Here is a 14370-nt window from a genome sequence, read left to right on the forward strand (position 1 = left end):
GCCAGCATCTGTAAATAGAAATTGTGCAAACTGAGCCTCAATCTAAGATACAATTTAGTAAGAATACCTGATAACTGCTAAAGAGTGAGGTGCTTACCTATTGATTTAAGTTCTTACAATGTTTCAGTCTCTTTTATCAGGGAATGTGTTGATAAAATGTCTTCATTTAATACAGCTTCACTTTACCTTCTGTGTGTACTTTCAAATACACATTTTAGCTATGCCCTGTGGTGTTGTTTTTTTTAAAAAAAACAGAAACAGGATGCATTTAGGCTAGTGCTGCATTTCAGAGAGCAGCAATCACTTCAGAATGGTTCAGTTAGCCTGTGACAACTGCACAGGCAGGCTACCTGAGATGTTACTGTGTAGCTGTCAAGGAGCAAATGCTTAGAAGATGCTCAGATTCAGCCCAATTAGGCCATTTTACTGCATCACTTACTGTGTGTAAAATGCAAGCATTGTCTTCAACATAGTGGGATGCATATTCTCTCTTCCACTTGCAGATATTGCCTAGTGATGTTTAAGAAGTCTGTTTCTTTAAATAAGACATATATCAATTGAAGGTGATGCATGATTTCATGAGCTTTGTTTTCCTGCAGTGCCCAATGATCCACTTGTGCCGACTGCTGTGTTAGGTGAGGAGCTAGTCCTTCATCATCTCTTCCTTCATGAGTTTCATCTCCTTGCATGGTTTATATCGCCTGTCAGCAAATATATTTATTGCTTCTCAAAACAGCTTGCTTCAGTTTGAAACGATAGGCCTGTTATTTGAATATTCAGATGTGTTCATCTCTGTACTCATTTTTCTGGGCCAACACCAAATATTTATGTGCTGTGAACTGTTTTTGTGTAAAAAAAAAAAAGCACCCTTTGCCTAAAATGTTTTTGGAAACCCCCAAAAACTAGTTTGGTGCTTTCCACAGCTCCCTTGGTAGCTATTTTTTTGACATTTTGTATATCTCTGTTATGGTTTCATGTAGACCTTGCTATATCGTATAGACCAGATGGGCGGGATACAAATCAAATCAAATCAAATCAATCAATCAATCAATCAATCAATCAATCAATCAATCAATCAATCAATCAATCAATCAATCAATCAATCAATCAATAAATAAATAAATAAATAAATAAATAAAGTTAAGAATGATTATGTCACATAACCAAAGAGTTATGGTTATCACTGAACCTGTGCAGAACCCTGTGGCCAGAATCCTGTTAGGAAAAAGTATGCATAATCACAATTGCATAAGTGGTTCCCCTTTTGCTGAGGTGTCCATCATGCAACCAGTTTCACAGCCATTTATTTATTTATTTATTTATTTATTGGACTTATATACCGCCCCATAGCGCTACAAGCACTCTCCGGGCGGTTTACAATTTTAATTATAAAGGCTACACATTGCCCCCCCAGCAAGCTGGGTACTCATTTTACCGACCTCGGAAGGATGGAAGGCTGAGTCAACCTTGAGATAATTGATTTGTCAGACAGCGTGCTGTTTTCCTGCCAAGCAGGATGCTGGCCTGTCTATGGCAGTGGGGTGAGAGGGGAAGCATCGAACTTGGACCAATTGGCTCCGTAAGCTTGTATTGAGACATTGCAGTCACAGAAGAGATCATGAAGAGCAAAGTCTCAAAAACCAACAAGTGGGAAGATAATGGCCAAAATCATGTTGCTTAGTGTAGTAAATTACACTAAAGTATGCCTATTGAATCTATATGGACTTGGTGAATCTGTTCCTTCATAATTTCCATTGACTCAAATGGGGCTGCTCTGTGTATTCCTTTAGTATATTAAGTATATTAAGTCACTTAAGTCACTGTTAGAGCAGCCCCATTTGAATCAATGAGACTTACAGATATGTTGTCTCACTAAATATCCATTGGTTTGATGGGCCTACTCTAGTACAATTTATTATGCTAAGCAACAGGATTTTGGCCAATATTTTGCTGATGATAAAATTATTTCAAATATGGGAATTTAGTTTACATTGTAATATTATCTCTAAAGGAATCACTCCAGTCTGTAGTTTGAGATGCTAGTGATTCCAAATTTCCATATGGAAGTATAGGTATCATAAGTACAAAACAGCCTCTTTAATAAGCTGCCATTTTTTGTGGAAAAATATAACAAAGGCACAGTTATCTACACTGTTTATATTACTGAAGTTAGCTTCATGTGAGGATTTCATTAAAGATTGTTTAGAAATTTAACAAAGCAATTAACTTTAATATCCAGAATCCAGATTATCTCATTCTTTGGTAGCTACCTACCAAATTATTCTCAAAAAGAAATTGAGTGTTGCTTTAACCTTGAGAACTATGAACAGCCTGTGGCCAGGTATGAGAAAAAGTATTCTCTCGTGAGTCTGCCAGGTTCCTGAGATCATAATAGGAGGCTGGTTCTAGGTGCACTCAGCTTCTTAAGTGTAATGGGTCACTGCCAACATACTCTCTATTTTTCATCCCTGCTGGAAGGGGCTCCATCTCTCTCACACAACTGTGCCCCTGTGTGCACACGTGGCTGCACCTCCCATGCACTGGGTTCCATTGCAACCTAACATGATTGCTGTGTGGAGGAGGAAGTCAGCTGTGCGGAGAGAAGTGGTGTCATGCACACGTGCACACCCAGCTTAGCAGGAACCATGGTCACTACCATGAGCAGGTAGCACCATGTTGCTGGACAGCACTCCCATTAACATTTTGCCTGCCATGAAATTTGGAGTTTTTTAGGTGCTACACTAAAACAGCCTTGTTTTAAGTAGCTTTCACTACTTTTTTTCACTGTTTTTTAAATAGTGTCATATGACCCTACCAGTTTTCACTAACTTATGAATTTTCTATAGGGCTGGCATTCCCTTATTGTTAGATGTTTATTTTAATAGTGTAATAGTGTAAGTCTTAGAATTTTTCTATCATATGATGGGGAGGAAGTATTTAAAATAAAAGCAGGACTAGAGGATCCTTCCGGTCCCATAGCTGTGTAGGGCCTTATGGTGAGAGACACTAATTATTACCATGCCTATAAAGAAGTAGTAATACAGGAATAAAAATTTCTGCATTGAGCAGGGGGTTGGGCATGATCGCCTTGTAGGCCCCTTCCAACTTCACTATTCTATGAAAAGGGAAAGAGCATTATTAACATAGAGAAATGTGTTCAAATTAGTCAATTGAACTTAGGAATTCAGTTGCTGTGTACCAAAACAGCTGAAGTTTCCAAAAATGTTATCAGGTGTATCCCATTGCAATGACCAAGGTAGGTTAACCTGTATAAGTGAAGAACATAGATAACTGCCATGTGCCTGTGTCTAGGAAATACCATTGATTGCTATGGTGAGGGAAGGACTTTGTAACACAGATGCTATTTTATCATGCACTGTCAGGCAAAAACTTAATAGCACTTCTAGTCTTTCAGTCTTTTAATGTTTATGAGAAACCCCATTTAAGTGGGCAAAGTAGCAAACATACATATCCACCAAAACAGCAAAGAGCAATGCTTCCATTTTAGGCCAGGTGAGGGCTAACAAACTCAGCTTAGCCATTAGAGCCCTCTAGCATCTCCCAGAATTTGTATTGTCTCCCTTGGTTCAGATGTAAAGAAGTAGAGCTGGATGTCATCAGAATTCTGATAGCATTTCAGATCAAGTCTTCAGACAACCTCATCTCACGGCTTCATGTAGATGCTGAGGAGCATGAGAGAAGATAGATCCCTCTGCATGTTGCTATGGTAACTCTAGTTGTTGCTATGGTAACACTTGATCTCTGCTATCCCAGAGAGCCAGCCCATACAGGTACCATGGTTGATGGCATCAAAGGTGACTGAAAGGAAGATTAGTCCTTTTCCAAATGTAGCTCAAGATGTGCCAAACACTGACCAGAAACCATATTGAAAGGGATTTAAGTTGAAATGGTCTTGATATATATTCATCAGGCTCATCTGAGCATACTGATGACATCCATCTCCAGCTTATGATTGCACAATAGTTGGAAGGGGAAAAAATATAGATATCAGTTTATAAAGCACTGTGGGTGGGATTCATGTTGCTTTCATCATTGTGATAGCTTTCTGAGAATAGTTCAAGTTAAGAGATTTTTTTTTAACCAGAATCTGCAGAGCTGTTTCAGGTGCAAGTAAAGAATTGAGCTCATCTACTGGAACTTTTAATATCTTCCTCACCAAACTTCATACTATACTGACAACCAAACTTACTTTAAAAGTACTTTCAGTTTAAAACATGTGGTACATGGCACATCCAACACCTCTGTGAGATAGGCTAGGCTGGGGGACAGAGATTGGCCCAGGGTTACCCAGTGGTCTTCAGGGGTGAGTGATGATGCGACCACAGGTCTCCCTAATCCTGGTCCAGCGCTACAGCCACTGCACTGTAGTGCCCTTGAGGCCCACCCAGGGCTTTAGGTTGGATCAAGTATATGGGTGTGAGCCTACTGTCCATTTAGGTGGCTCATGCCCATAATTAGTAACAGCTTAATTGCCATCTTAAATTACAGTTCACTTCACTGAATAGTCAACAAGATTCAACTCACCAATTGGGTGCTGCTTTTTTAAATCCTTTTTTCATCAAGAGGCTCTAACTGCCATATAATCAGTAAACAAGTATATTTGATGTGACATTAGAGCCATCAAAACCTCCAACTCAGTTAGGTGAAACACATCTTTTGACATGCAGAGGTTAATCTGTTAGAACTTCAGTGAGACGGGCAGCTGTGAAGAGCAACTCCAGGGCAAAACTGAAAGGGGGGAGTGCTGACAGTTACTGCATGCATTCACATCACAGTGTGTTTTTTGTTTGTTCTCCATTGCCAATGTAATATTATTTATGTAACTCAAAAAACCTAAGCTAGAATTCATGGGGCACTGTGCTTGTGTTAGATATTAGAGAATGTTGCTTATTCTTCACTCTTTCAGAATTTGGTTTTCATTTCATTTCATGTATGTGAACTCTTAACAGTGTGTCACTGATATTTTCTATACAAAAACAATTGGCTTATGTAGTATAATTTGAAGAGTATGTATGAGCATGTGGTGATTTTAAAAATGGGCTTATTCAGATTTCTGTGTCTAAAACAGAAGCTACTTTAGTTGATACAATTATGAAGTTTCTGTATATTTTAAGTATTGCTTCACCTTTTTTTCTGGTAGCCCTCAAATATGTCTCTGTGTTTTATTTCCTTTTTTAAAAAAAATGCTTCAATGGGCTACAGTCCCTATAACTGGTAAGTATTTGAGGAGCCATTTTGTAACCCTGGCACTGAAATGATCTTTGTTGCATTACCTATACAGTTTAACAGGTCAAATATTGTCTTTCTGGTGACCTTGCCTTATTATTTACATATAGTTGGTATAATGAAGCACACATATTGAAATTGGGGACTCAGGTGATTTTAAGAACTTAGATTGTTTGCTCCTAACCTTTTTTGCAATAGCCTGGGTCTAAAATTAATAAGCCTGCTTTAGCTTTGATGCTTGCAGTGTCCTCATTACAGTAGATTTCAGTCTTGATCAAATTTTACAACAGGTACAAAACATGTGTCCCTTTCTTTAATAATAATAATCATGTGCAGTCAAGTCAATTCTGACTTATGGCGACCCTTTTTCAGAGTTTTCCAGGTAGAAAATATTCAGAAGTCGTTTACCATTCCCTTCTTTTGGGGGTGCCCTGGGACTGTGCAGCTTGCCCAAGGCCATGCAGGCTGGCTCCACCTACAGGAGGCACCATGGGAAACTGAACTCCCAATCTCTGGCTTCATAGCTAGAAACCATTGCCAGCCTCTTTAAACCACACCATTGGCGAGCCTGACTTGGACTGATGTGATCGCATGGCAACAGGAAGGACACCCATTTTCCATCCTTTCATTATAGGCAGTGATATAAAAAATGATCCACTACTTTAATCCTGAAGGTGTATCCCTTCTGTTCTACCACTTAGCATTGAGATTCGACCTCTCTGCGTAAGGTTGCTTCTTGTTAAATACTGCTGGGTTTACACTCTATAATTGACAACGAAGAGTGCTGTGGCACCATTAGGACTCTTAAGTTGCATTTGGCATAAGCTTTCATGTACTGAGAGCATCAAAAGCAAGTGACTGACATTGTTTGCAAAATTTTGTAAAGCAAATAAAATAGATGTTAACATGTAAACATGTTGCCCAGGCTGATCAATTTATTATAATTATCTTTTAAAGCTTTGCCACACATTATAATAGCATCTGGATTTCTTCATATATTTCCTTATATTGGTTGAGGCAACTGTGGCTAGCAGTGGATAGGGTTCTAGCAATCACTATGAAGCTATTAAAACAGTGTATTTAAACATGCCTCTATCTCAGCAAGGTCATGCTTCAGTTGATGTAAAAGGAGCTCCTTTGTTTGAAATTTGTTGTGTGTTTTTTTAATTCAGTCTAAACAACTGATCATAATTTAGGAGTGCAGCCATACTTGTATTCTGTTGTACAGAATGTAGTACTGTATTCATCATACGGAAAGAACTTTGGGGGCCTATAGCATGCTCTGAGGGTACTGAAGCAGCCAATGAACACCAAACACCCTTTAAAAAAGGATTATTACATAATCAGTAAGTGCTGAGGGCACACATTCGTTGAAGTGATGTTGTTAGCACCCTTGAGGCCCATCAAGCTATGAACAGAAGTCGCAGCTCCATCTGATAGTCTGCTAAACTAGAGCTGGTAAAATGAAACTGCCAACTGAGAATCTGGCAGTTTGCCATTCAACCATGAATTCAAATTAATTTGCTATGCATTATTTAACTCAACATTTTCATAAATACAGCGAGAGTTTGCTTGCTGCTTATGGCTTCTTTGTTGAACTGAAACCAAGAGTATCCAAAAGAACCTGGCAAGAGAGCAGCTATAAGCTAATTTAAAACACCATGGCATCTCAGATATATTTATGTTTCATTATTACTGAACATGGCTTTATACTCTGGGGTCTTCTAACCGCAGATGAAAACCACAGCGCAACAGCAGAGTCGAGTCGCCTCTTAGATGTGCCTCGGTATCTCTGTGAAGGAACAGAATCCCCATACCAGACCGGCCAACTGCATCCTGCTATCCGAGTCGCTGATTTGTTGCAGCATATTAACCTCATGAAAACATCAGACAGCTATGGTTTTAAAGAAGAATACGAGGTAAAACTATCAGAAGTGATAACAAAGAAGAAGAAGAGGCATCACCTTAGGAAGGAGAGACCCTTTGAGAGTTCAGCTCCTTGTTTACAAAGAGAGTTCTGAATTAAAGGAAGATTAAAATGCATGTTTAATGGGATTAAATTTTTAAAAGACCACTTGTCAGGAAAGCTTGAGTCAGTGGAAGAATCTGAAAGAGCACTGATAATTTTTGGTGCTTTGGACATTAGATCATAAAGAACTAAGGGGTGGGCTATTGGCTGTTGATATCCTCATACCTTACTTAGGCCACCTGCCAAGTGCGGTTGGCTAATCAGGAGCCACTGCCAGGAACATGGACAGTTCCTACCAGTTGTCCCTTTCTGGAACAAATTTTCCTTAACCTCAAATAGGTTTCTTTGAAAGTAAAATCTATTCAGAGATAACCTTAAAGGAAGTCCTGTTGATGAGTGCAGAAGGCAGGTCTCAGGAATTTTGCACCTATTTTTCCACTCAACCCCCAGTTGTTGTTGTTGTCCTGCTTGTTCCTGCTTGAGCTTGAGGGTAGAGATAGGATAGTCTTCTGCACAAGCATTTGGTCTGATCCAGTGGGACCTTATATGCATCAGAACCTGAATACCAAGGCCCATACTTGAAATAGGGGTTGCAGGGCACAGGGTGCCCCTTGGGCTTCAGTGCAATTCCAAAGCTCCTCTGTGGCCCCCACATCCCAAAAGTAAATGCCCCACAAGTAAACTTCTTGGTAGAAATTAATTGCCTTATGCTCTACTGGGGCAATTCTGCCATATTTTAAGGACCCACAATCCTTAAAAGGGGGAGGGAGGGATCCCACACACTCCCAGAATTAAAATAAACTATTATTTGTGCCACTAGAGGCCACAGGGGGACTTTTTAGTTAGAAAATACTTTTAAAATAAAAAATATTTGGGTTAGCATCATACGAATGTGTGCAGGGGTCGGTGTGGATCTTCTAGGTGTATAGGAGCTTTCTGCAAAGGCCAGACAAGTGGACAAAAAGCTATGCTAGATTAGTTATACCTCTCTAAGAGCATCTGCATGGGGTTAAACCCAGGCTCCCTTAACTCTGAATCTGAAAGTAGAATCTCAATCTAGTTTTATGGCTATTTCAAAACACAAAAATCACAAACAATCCTTTTAGTCCCTTATTTCAGTTTCCCGTCTACCATATGTTATTTCACTCCTTCATCCACACAGAACTTAGTAGATCCGACTGCGTAGTGACATCTTTTTTGTTCCATTTGTCTCCTAGAAAGAGATAACACCAGGATTACAATTTATAGAGTATATGTTCTGATAATATCCACTGCTGGGAAGGGAGATTAGGAAATATCTATTTCCAGTGAACACAAGTGGTGTTTGGGGGTTTTTTTGGTTTTGTTTCTAAAATGCTACTTGAAAATATTTCCACGCTGTAAAAACAAACACGAAAAATCTTGTCCAGGGGGAAGGCAATTGAATTAACAACGGCTTTGTTCCATTACTATCTTGTGTTGTTTTAATAAGAAATACTAATTTTGCTTTTGCTGCATTGAAAACACAAATAATAAGAAAATGAGAATTATTTTTGAGTGTGTTATTTATATCGGGGATGAGGACAAGAATCTGTCACCCCAGCAGGCTTCCCTGTATTTCTGGATCAACCCAACATCTTCCCAAAAGCTACAAGCCTTGTTGCTGCTCCCAACAGAAATTTTTTTCCAGCCCCTTTACCAGGGGAACAAGATTTTAATTTCTAAGTTAATGTATTTGTCCTTGTTGTGGGAGGGGGCAGGCAGAGGGAAAGTTAATATTTTCAATGCTAAAATACAATGTGTGTTACAGTGAATAAAATGTTAATTCTTTTTCTTCTTCCTTAACAAAAGAGTTTCTTTGAAGGGCAATCTGCTTCTTGGGATGTGGCAAAAAAGGATCAAAACAGAACAAAGAATAGATATGGAAACATAATAGCATGTAAGTTATGACCTTATATTTAGCAATGCAATTAAATACATTTATCACATTTCTATACTACTCTTCCTTGACTGGTCTGGAGCAACATACCATTTTGACTATCCATTTCACCCTGTGAAATAAGTTAGTCTGAGAAGCAATGACTGGCCCGGATGACCCAGTGAACATCGGAGCTTATTGGAGATTTGAACAGGGCTTCTCAGTCTTAGTCAGTCTCCTGAATGGCGAGACCTGCACATGTACTGCAGATTATGTTTAAACTTTTCAAATATTAATACTTTCATATCCAACTCTATCCATCCAGTCAGTCACTTCAGTGCAATATAGAATTTCCAGCTTTTGTTGCACAGATATACAAAAATATTAGGGGAATGTTACATTAAAATACACAACAGCCATCCATGGGAGAACGCCCACTTAAATGTGGGCACAACTTTTGACTGCCGCTGCAGTCAGACATTTTGATAAGTCAGGAATCATGCTTTCTAAATTATACCGGGCAAAGGCAGTCTGCTTAGGAATGCAGCCTATTACCTTTTCTTGTTATATGAAGGATTTGCATAATATCTGAACCTGGTTACATGAATACAAACACACAAGGATTTAAAATTGTTTTATGATTGTTTGGGTACACAAACATAGCCCTTTGTTCTAGGGAAATAGACGACATACCAATTTATGATACCTGAATGTTAAAGTGTTTATCTGAAAACCTTCTTTCCCCTTTTTCTGGTTTACGTATTTATATTAGCATTTTCCTGCATTTCTTTTACATTGCTACACCGTATCTGATTTTCAGTTGTTTACTTCTGATGCACTCCACTGTAGTGATTAGGATCGAAGAAACCTGACAGGTTCTCTGGAGTAAAGCTTTTGATACTTAAGACCAAAGCACAAACACATTTTGATTGCCATTTCACCACAAGAATAGCATCAGCTATCAAGATGCCACTGGGAGAACAGCTGATAAAGGCTTAGACTTAGCTGCCCACATATTCATGAAAGGGTATACTTTCAAATGTACATATCACAATTTCTGAAGAGCTAAGAATTTTTGTGATACCAAGGGCCAAATGCTTGATTATTAAAGGCTGAATTATTATGTCTCTCCCTCTCCCTTTCCCTCTCCCTCTCCCTTTCCCTCTCCCTCTCTGTCTGTCTGTCTGTCTGTCTGTCTGTCTGTCTGTCTGTCTGTCTGTCTGTCTATCTATCTATCTATCTATCTATCTATCTATCTATTTCTCTCCCTTTACTGCCAGAAGTGTTCCAGTTGGATTTTGTCCCAAGAAAAATTACTGAATTTCTGAAACTGCTTTTGGTCCACTGGTGGAATTATTTCTGGATCAGTCATTCTGGACTGACATGGAAAAGGAGATGTTTTTATAACATCTGATATCTAAACTATTTGTGTACTGTCTTCTCCACGCTATCTGACATAGAGTCCCCTGCCAGTGGAATTCCACCTAAATGTAGCAGAGGCAAAGATCAATCTCTCTAAACATAATCTTCAGGTGACAGTTCTAGAGAAGAAACTTTACTAGGGTGAGGCAGGTAGAACACGATCGTAATTAAACTGATGACAGAATCATGCTATTAACACCAGTTAATGAAATATGCAGGTTCCTACTTGGAGTAATCTGTTGTGAAGATGTTTGTGCATATGTGCTTGTGTGATCATGACTATGGAAGTAGAACGCCTAAACTAGCAGAGAAATCCTGTGATTCTGTTAATGTGAAACAGCTATCATTTAACAGATTAAAGGTATCCATTGAAATGTGTGGGGAGGGATACAGATGATTGCTAAGCTATTTCCTTATGTTGTAATACAGCATATCAATGTTTACAGATGACCACTCCAGAGTGATATTACAACCTGTTGAGGATGATCCTTCTTCAGATTACATTAATGCTAATTACATTGATGTAAGTAGATTGCATAATTCACATCTTTTCTTCCAGCTTCTCTCTGTGACACTTTTTTGCATGCATTTCCTATGAACTGAATGACAGCTTTTTTTATTTAACTACAAACAAAATGTACACTTTTCCTTGTTCTCCGTCCTAGTACTCACTGACATTGTTGTGCTTTCTTTCACATCTGACTTTGATTTGGGCTGTAGATTTGGCTGTACAGGGATGTAAGTACCACTATATGTGAATAACAGCATCCTGTTATGACTATTTAATATAGCAAACATTCTCAGTTGCATTATTCTCCTAATTTTTATTGCTAGATATATATGCATGCCTCATTTAATTAACCTCATTTATATATCTGGTCTTTTAAATGTTCCTTTGTGCTAATATTTTATGTTTGTACCTGTATTTTAAAGGTTAGCTTAGTACTTTAGTTCAGTCATGGAAACCATTAGCTAAAACAGCTAAACTTATCCATTTAATTAAAATCACATTTTGCTTGAGTATTACTTTTATTTGCTTTTGTTAGTAGCTTTTCTTTTGCATTCCATTTCCATGTGAGAAGCTGGATAGTATGATGTGTAATGTCGCTCTAGAAGAGAGCTGCTTATCATATGGAAGGGGTACTTGGTCGGAGGGATGGAATTGTCTCATTTTCTTAAAAGGAGTCATTTTAATAATGGTGTTTAACATGCTAAATGCTTGCCTGCATATTTCCAATTCAAGTTGAGCTCAGTTAAATAGCCTATAGTATATGCACACACCCATATATTTACGAACAAAATAGATATTTAAATAATGTACGTTTTCCAGCTTCAACCACAGATTCTCCATGTGTACACATAGAAGATTTTTGGAGGCATATTAGACAAAGTAATAACTAATGAAAACCAAACTGGAAGATTTCACTTGAAGCCAGTGACATGTAGAGAATAGGCAAGCATAAAATAGCACAAATGAACATAAGGCCTATTATGGTGGCATGTCTAACATACTTCAGTCAGTGGCTGTAATCAGACACGATGGTAAGCCTGGAACACAGGTTTATGAGTTGTGAGGAGTGCAGAGGCGCAGGTTGTCCAGTCTCCCACTTACAGCAGGGATGGCTAAACCAGCCATGAAGCTTCAGTCCACAGTTTGTTTATCTTGTCATCTGAACCTGCAGCAGCAGATGCTCTGGCTCGTTTAAGGCAGAGAAACAGAGAGCTTGGTACACCTGCACCCTATATTGTACATACGCAATAAGTAAAGATTCCTGTTGTTCCACTGTGAAATCCAAATTTTAGCCAACAGGACTACTTCATACACAGTTTTAAAATGCATCAGTGCACATTTTTAAAATCATCAGTACTTTTGTACATGGTTGTATAATTTATTTATAGAAGTTTGGTGTCCTCAGGATTTAGATAAATCCATCTATGAATTTAACAAGAGAATTTTCATACAAAGGTCCTTGAACATGAGTAAGTTGAATGTTTTAAGCCACTGATTTGCTGTCTAGGCAACAATAAATCAGCACATTTATCGGTAAAGCCCAGCTCTATATTGACATTTCTCATCAACAAATAAGTGTTGAATCATTATTTCTGCCTACGTCTTTTTCTGGTAATAATTTTCTATAGTAATAATTTCCCAGTGCAACCAACTGAGTACAAGGTACTGAAATTGTCAGATAGCTCAGTAGTTTAGATATCTAGCATACGAAGCCAGAGGCTGGAAATTCGATTCCCCACTGTGCCTCCTTGACAGGGGTTGGACTCCATAGTCTATAGAGTACCTTCCAACTCTGCAGTTCTAAGATATTATTAGTATATGCTTCTTCCAAAGGTTTTTTTTAAAAAATAATGAGGATAATCAATATAAATGTTGAGAGCAGGCATCAATAAAGATGTCTTTTACAAGAGCTTGCATCCTTCTTAAGAGGTTGGTATTTCCATTTTTTTCTGGCAAGCCAGCACTATTAAACATGCCTCCTCAATCCTATATTTTACTATAGGCAATCATTTGGTACTTTGATGAAATAATTTGCACAGGATCAATTTAACTTGTTGTAGTTAGTACTCCAATAAATTAATAGTTATTAATAGTGTTCAAAATCGCTTGGAGAAATGTGATCTTTCCCTGTATTTGATAATGGTATTGTGGAGAAAGTTGAGCAGAAGTACTAATGTATGTGTGTGTGTGTATATATATATACGTATCTTAATGTAAAGTAGTATATATACACACCATTTGTTTTAATTCTAAGATCTTGCTTTATGTATTTGCACTAAGTGCAGTATTGCATGTAGATTTTGCATCTGTGCACACATACACATTGTCCAGCTCTAACATTCAGCTGCTCTGCTTATTAGATGTGGCTCTAATAATTTTTGTGCATTCATGGTGAAATTTAATTTCTGCAAATGAAATATGATTGTCTCCCACTTATTATATAAGCAACAAGCAGAATTGTTTCCGTTCTTTAAAAAAGTGAAGGCAAAGCTTATCATTTAGTGAAACTAGCAATGATCTAACACAAATTTGATACAAATATTCCTTCAAAAACATTTAAAGCATTTACAGCCCATCCTGTATATCACAGGGTCTTAGAGATGTATAAACAATTTAAAGACATAAGACATTTAAAACGATTTAAAATCAACCAGTTTAAAATACAAAATTAAGACATTTAGGAATACTGTAGTGGTAACCAATACAGTACATGTTTTATTAAATATATGAAATCATTGTAAACAGTCAGAACAAAAAATCTATTTAAATCAGTTCGACTTCATTCCAATTCCAGTGCCAAGATTTTTTGTAAATGGTTGAGGTTGACACTGAATTTAGTTGACTGGATTAGCATCTACACCAATTACTAGATTGTTGTGTTTTTCTGCCTAAAGAATGCCTACAAGCATCTTGGGTATGCCTTCATTTTCCCTACTTGAGTCTACATTTTAAACTAAACATCCATTGTAAAATATAAATTCATTTTCCTGTTTCAGGGATACCAGAGACCAAGTCACTACATTGCAACCCAAGGTAAGAGTGCACTAGAAGGTTCGTATTGCCATTTTGGGATAGAACGTATGTTGTATTTTGACACATGTATGTAACACTTTGCATGCTTAAGTCCCAGCCCTTTAGTTGAGGGATGGGATCATCACTAGGACTGTGGCATCTCAAGATACTGGTGGAAGTTTTAGGCAGTGAGACACATCTGAAAGCAGTTTCTTGGAGGAAGAGCCCTCCTTTTTTGGTATGACATGTATTTTTAAAATCCACTCATTCCTAACTCCCAGTAGGGATCCCAGTGTGTCTTCTAGTGTGGTG

The 14370-nt window shown here is 38.0% G+C and overlaps 1 protein-coding gene across 19 annotated transcripts in view; it reads left to right on the forward strand.

The window, feature by feature from the left end:
* The window catches only part of PTPRK (protein tyrosine phosphatase receptor type K), a 412999-nt gene that overhangs the window by 379902 nt on the left and 18727 nt on the right, over nucleotides 1-14370 (forward strand). For 8 of the 19 annotated variants that reach the window (XM_078383369.1, XM_072996885.2, XM_078383359.1 and 5 more), the window contains 6 exons: nucleotides 600-635; nucleotides 6982-7166; nucleotides 9047-9134; nucleotides 10982-11058; nucleotides 11256-11273; nucleotides 14043-14079. In XM_078383369.1, the coding sequence (XP_078239495.1) occupies nucleotides 600-635; nucleotides 6982-7166; nucleotides 9047-9134; nucleotides 10982-11058; nucleotides 11256-11273; nucleotides 14043-14079 (441 nt within the window). The remainder of the gene's footprint in view (nucleotides 1-599; nucleotides 636-6981; nucleotides 7167-9046; nucleotides 9135-10981; nucleotides 11059-11255; nucleotides 11274-14042; nucleotides 14080-14370) is intronic. The other 11 variants (XM_078383363.1, XM_078383367.1, XM_072996932.2 and 8 more) reach the window with 3 other exon arrangements.

This window comes from Pogona vitticeps, chromosome 1 (genome assembly GCF_051106095.1).
Source record: "Pogona vitticeps strain Pit_001003342236 chromosome 1, PviZW2.1, whole genome shotgun sequence".
NCBI lineage: Eukaryota > Metazoa > Chordata > Lepidosauria > Squamata > Agamidae > Pogona > Pogona vitticeps.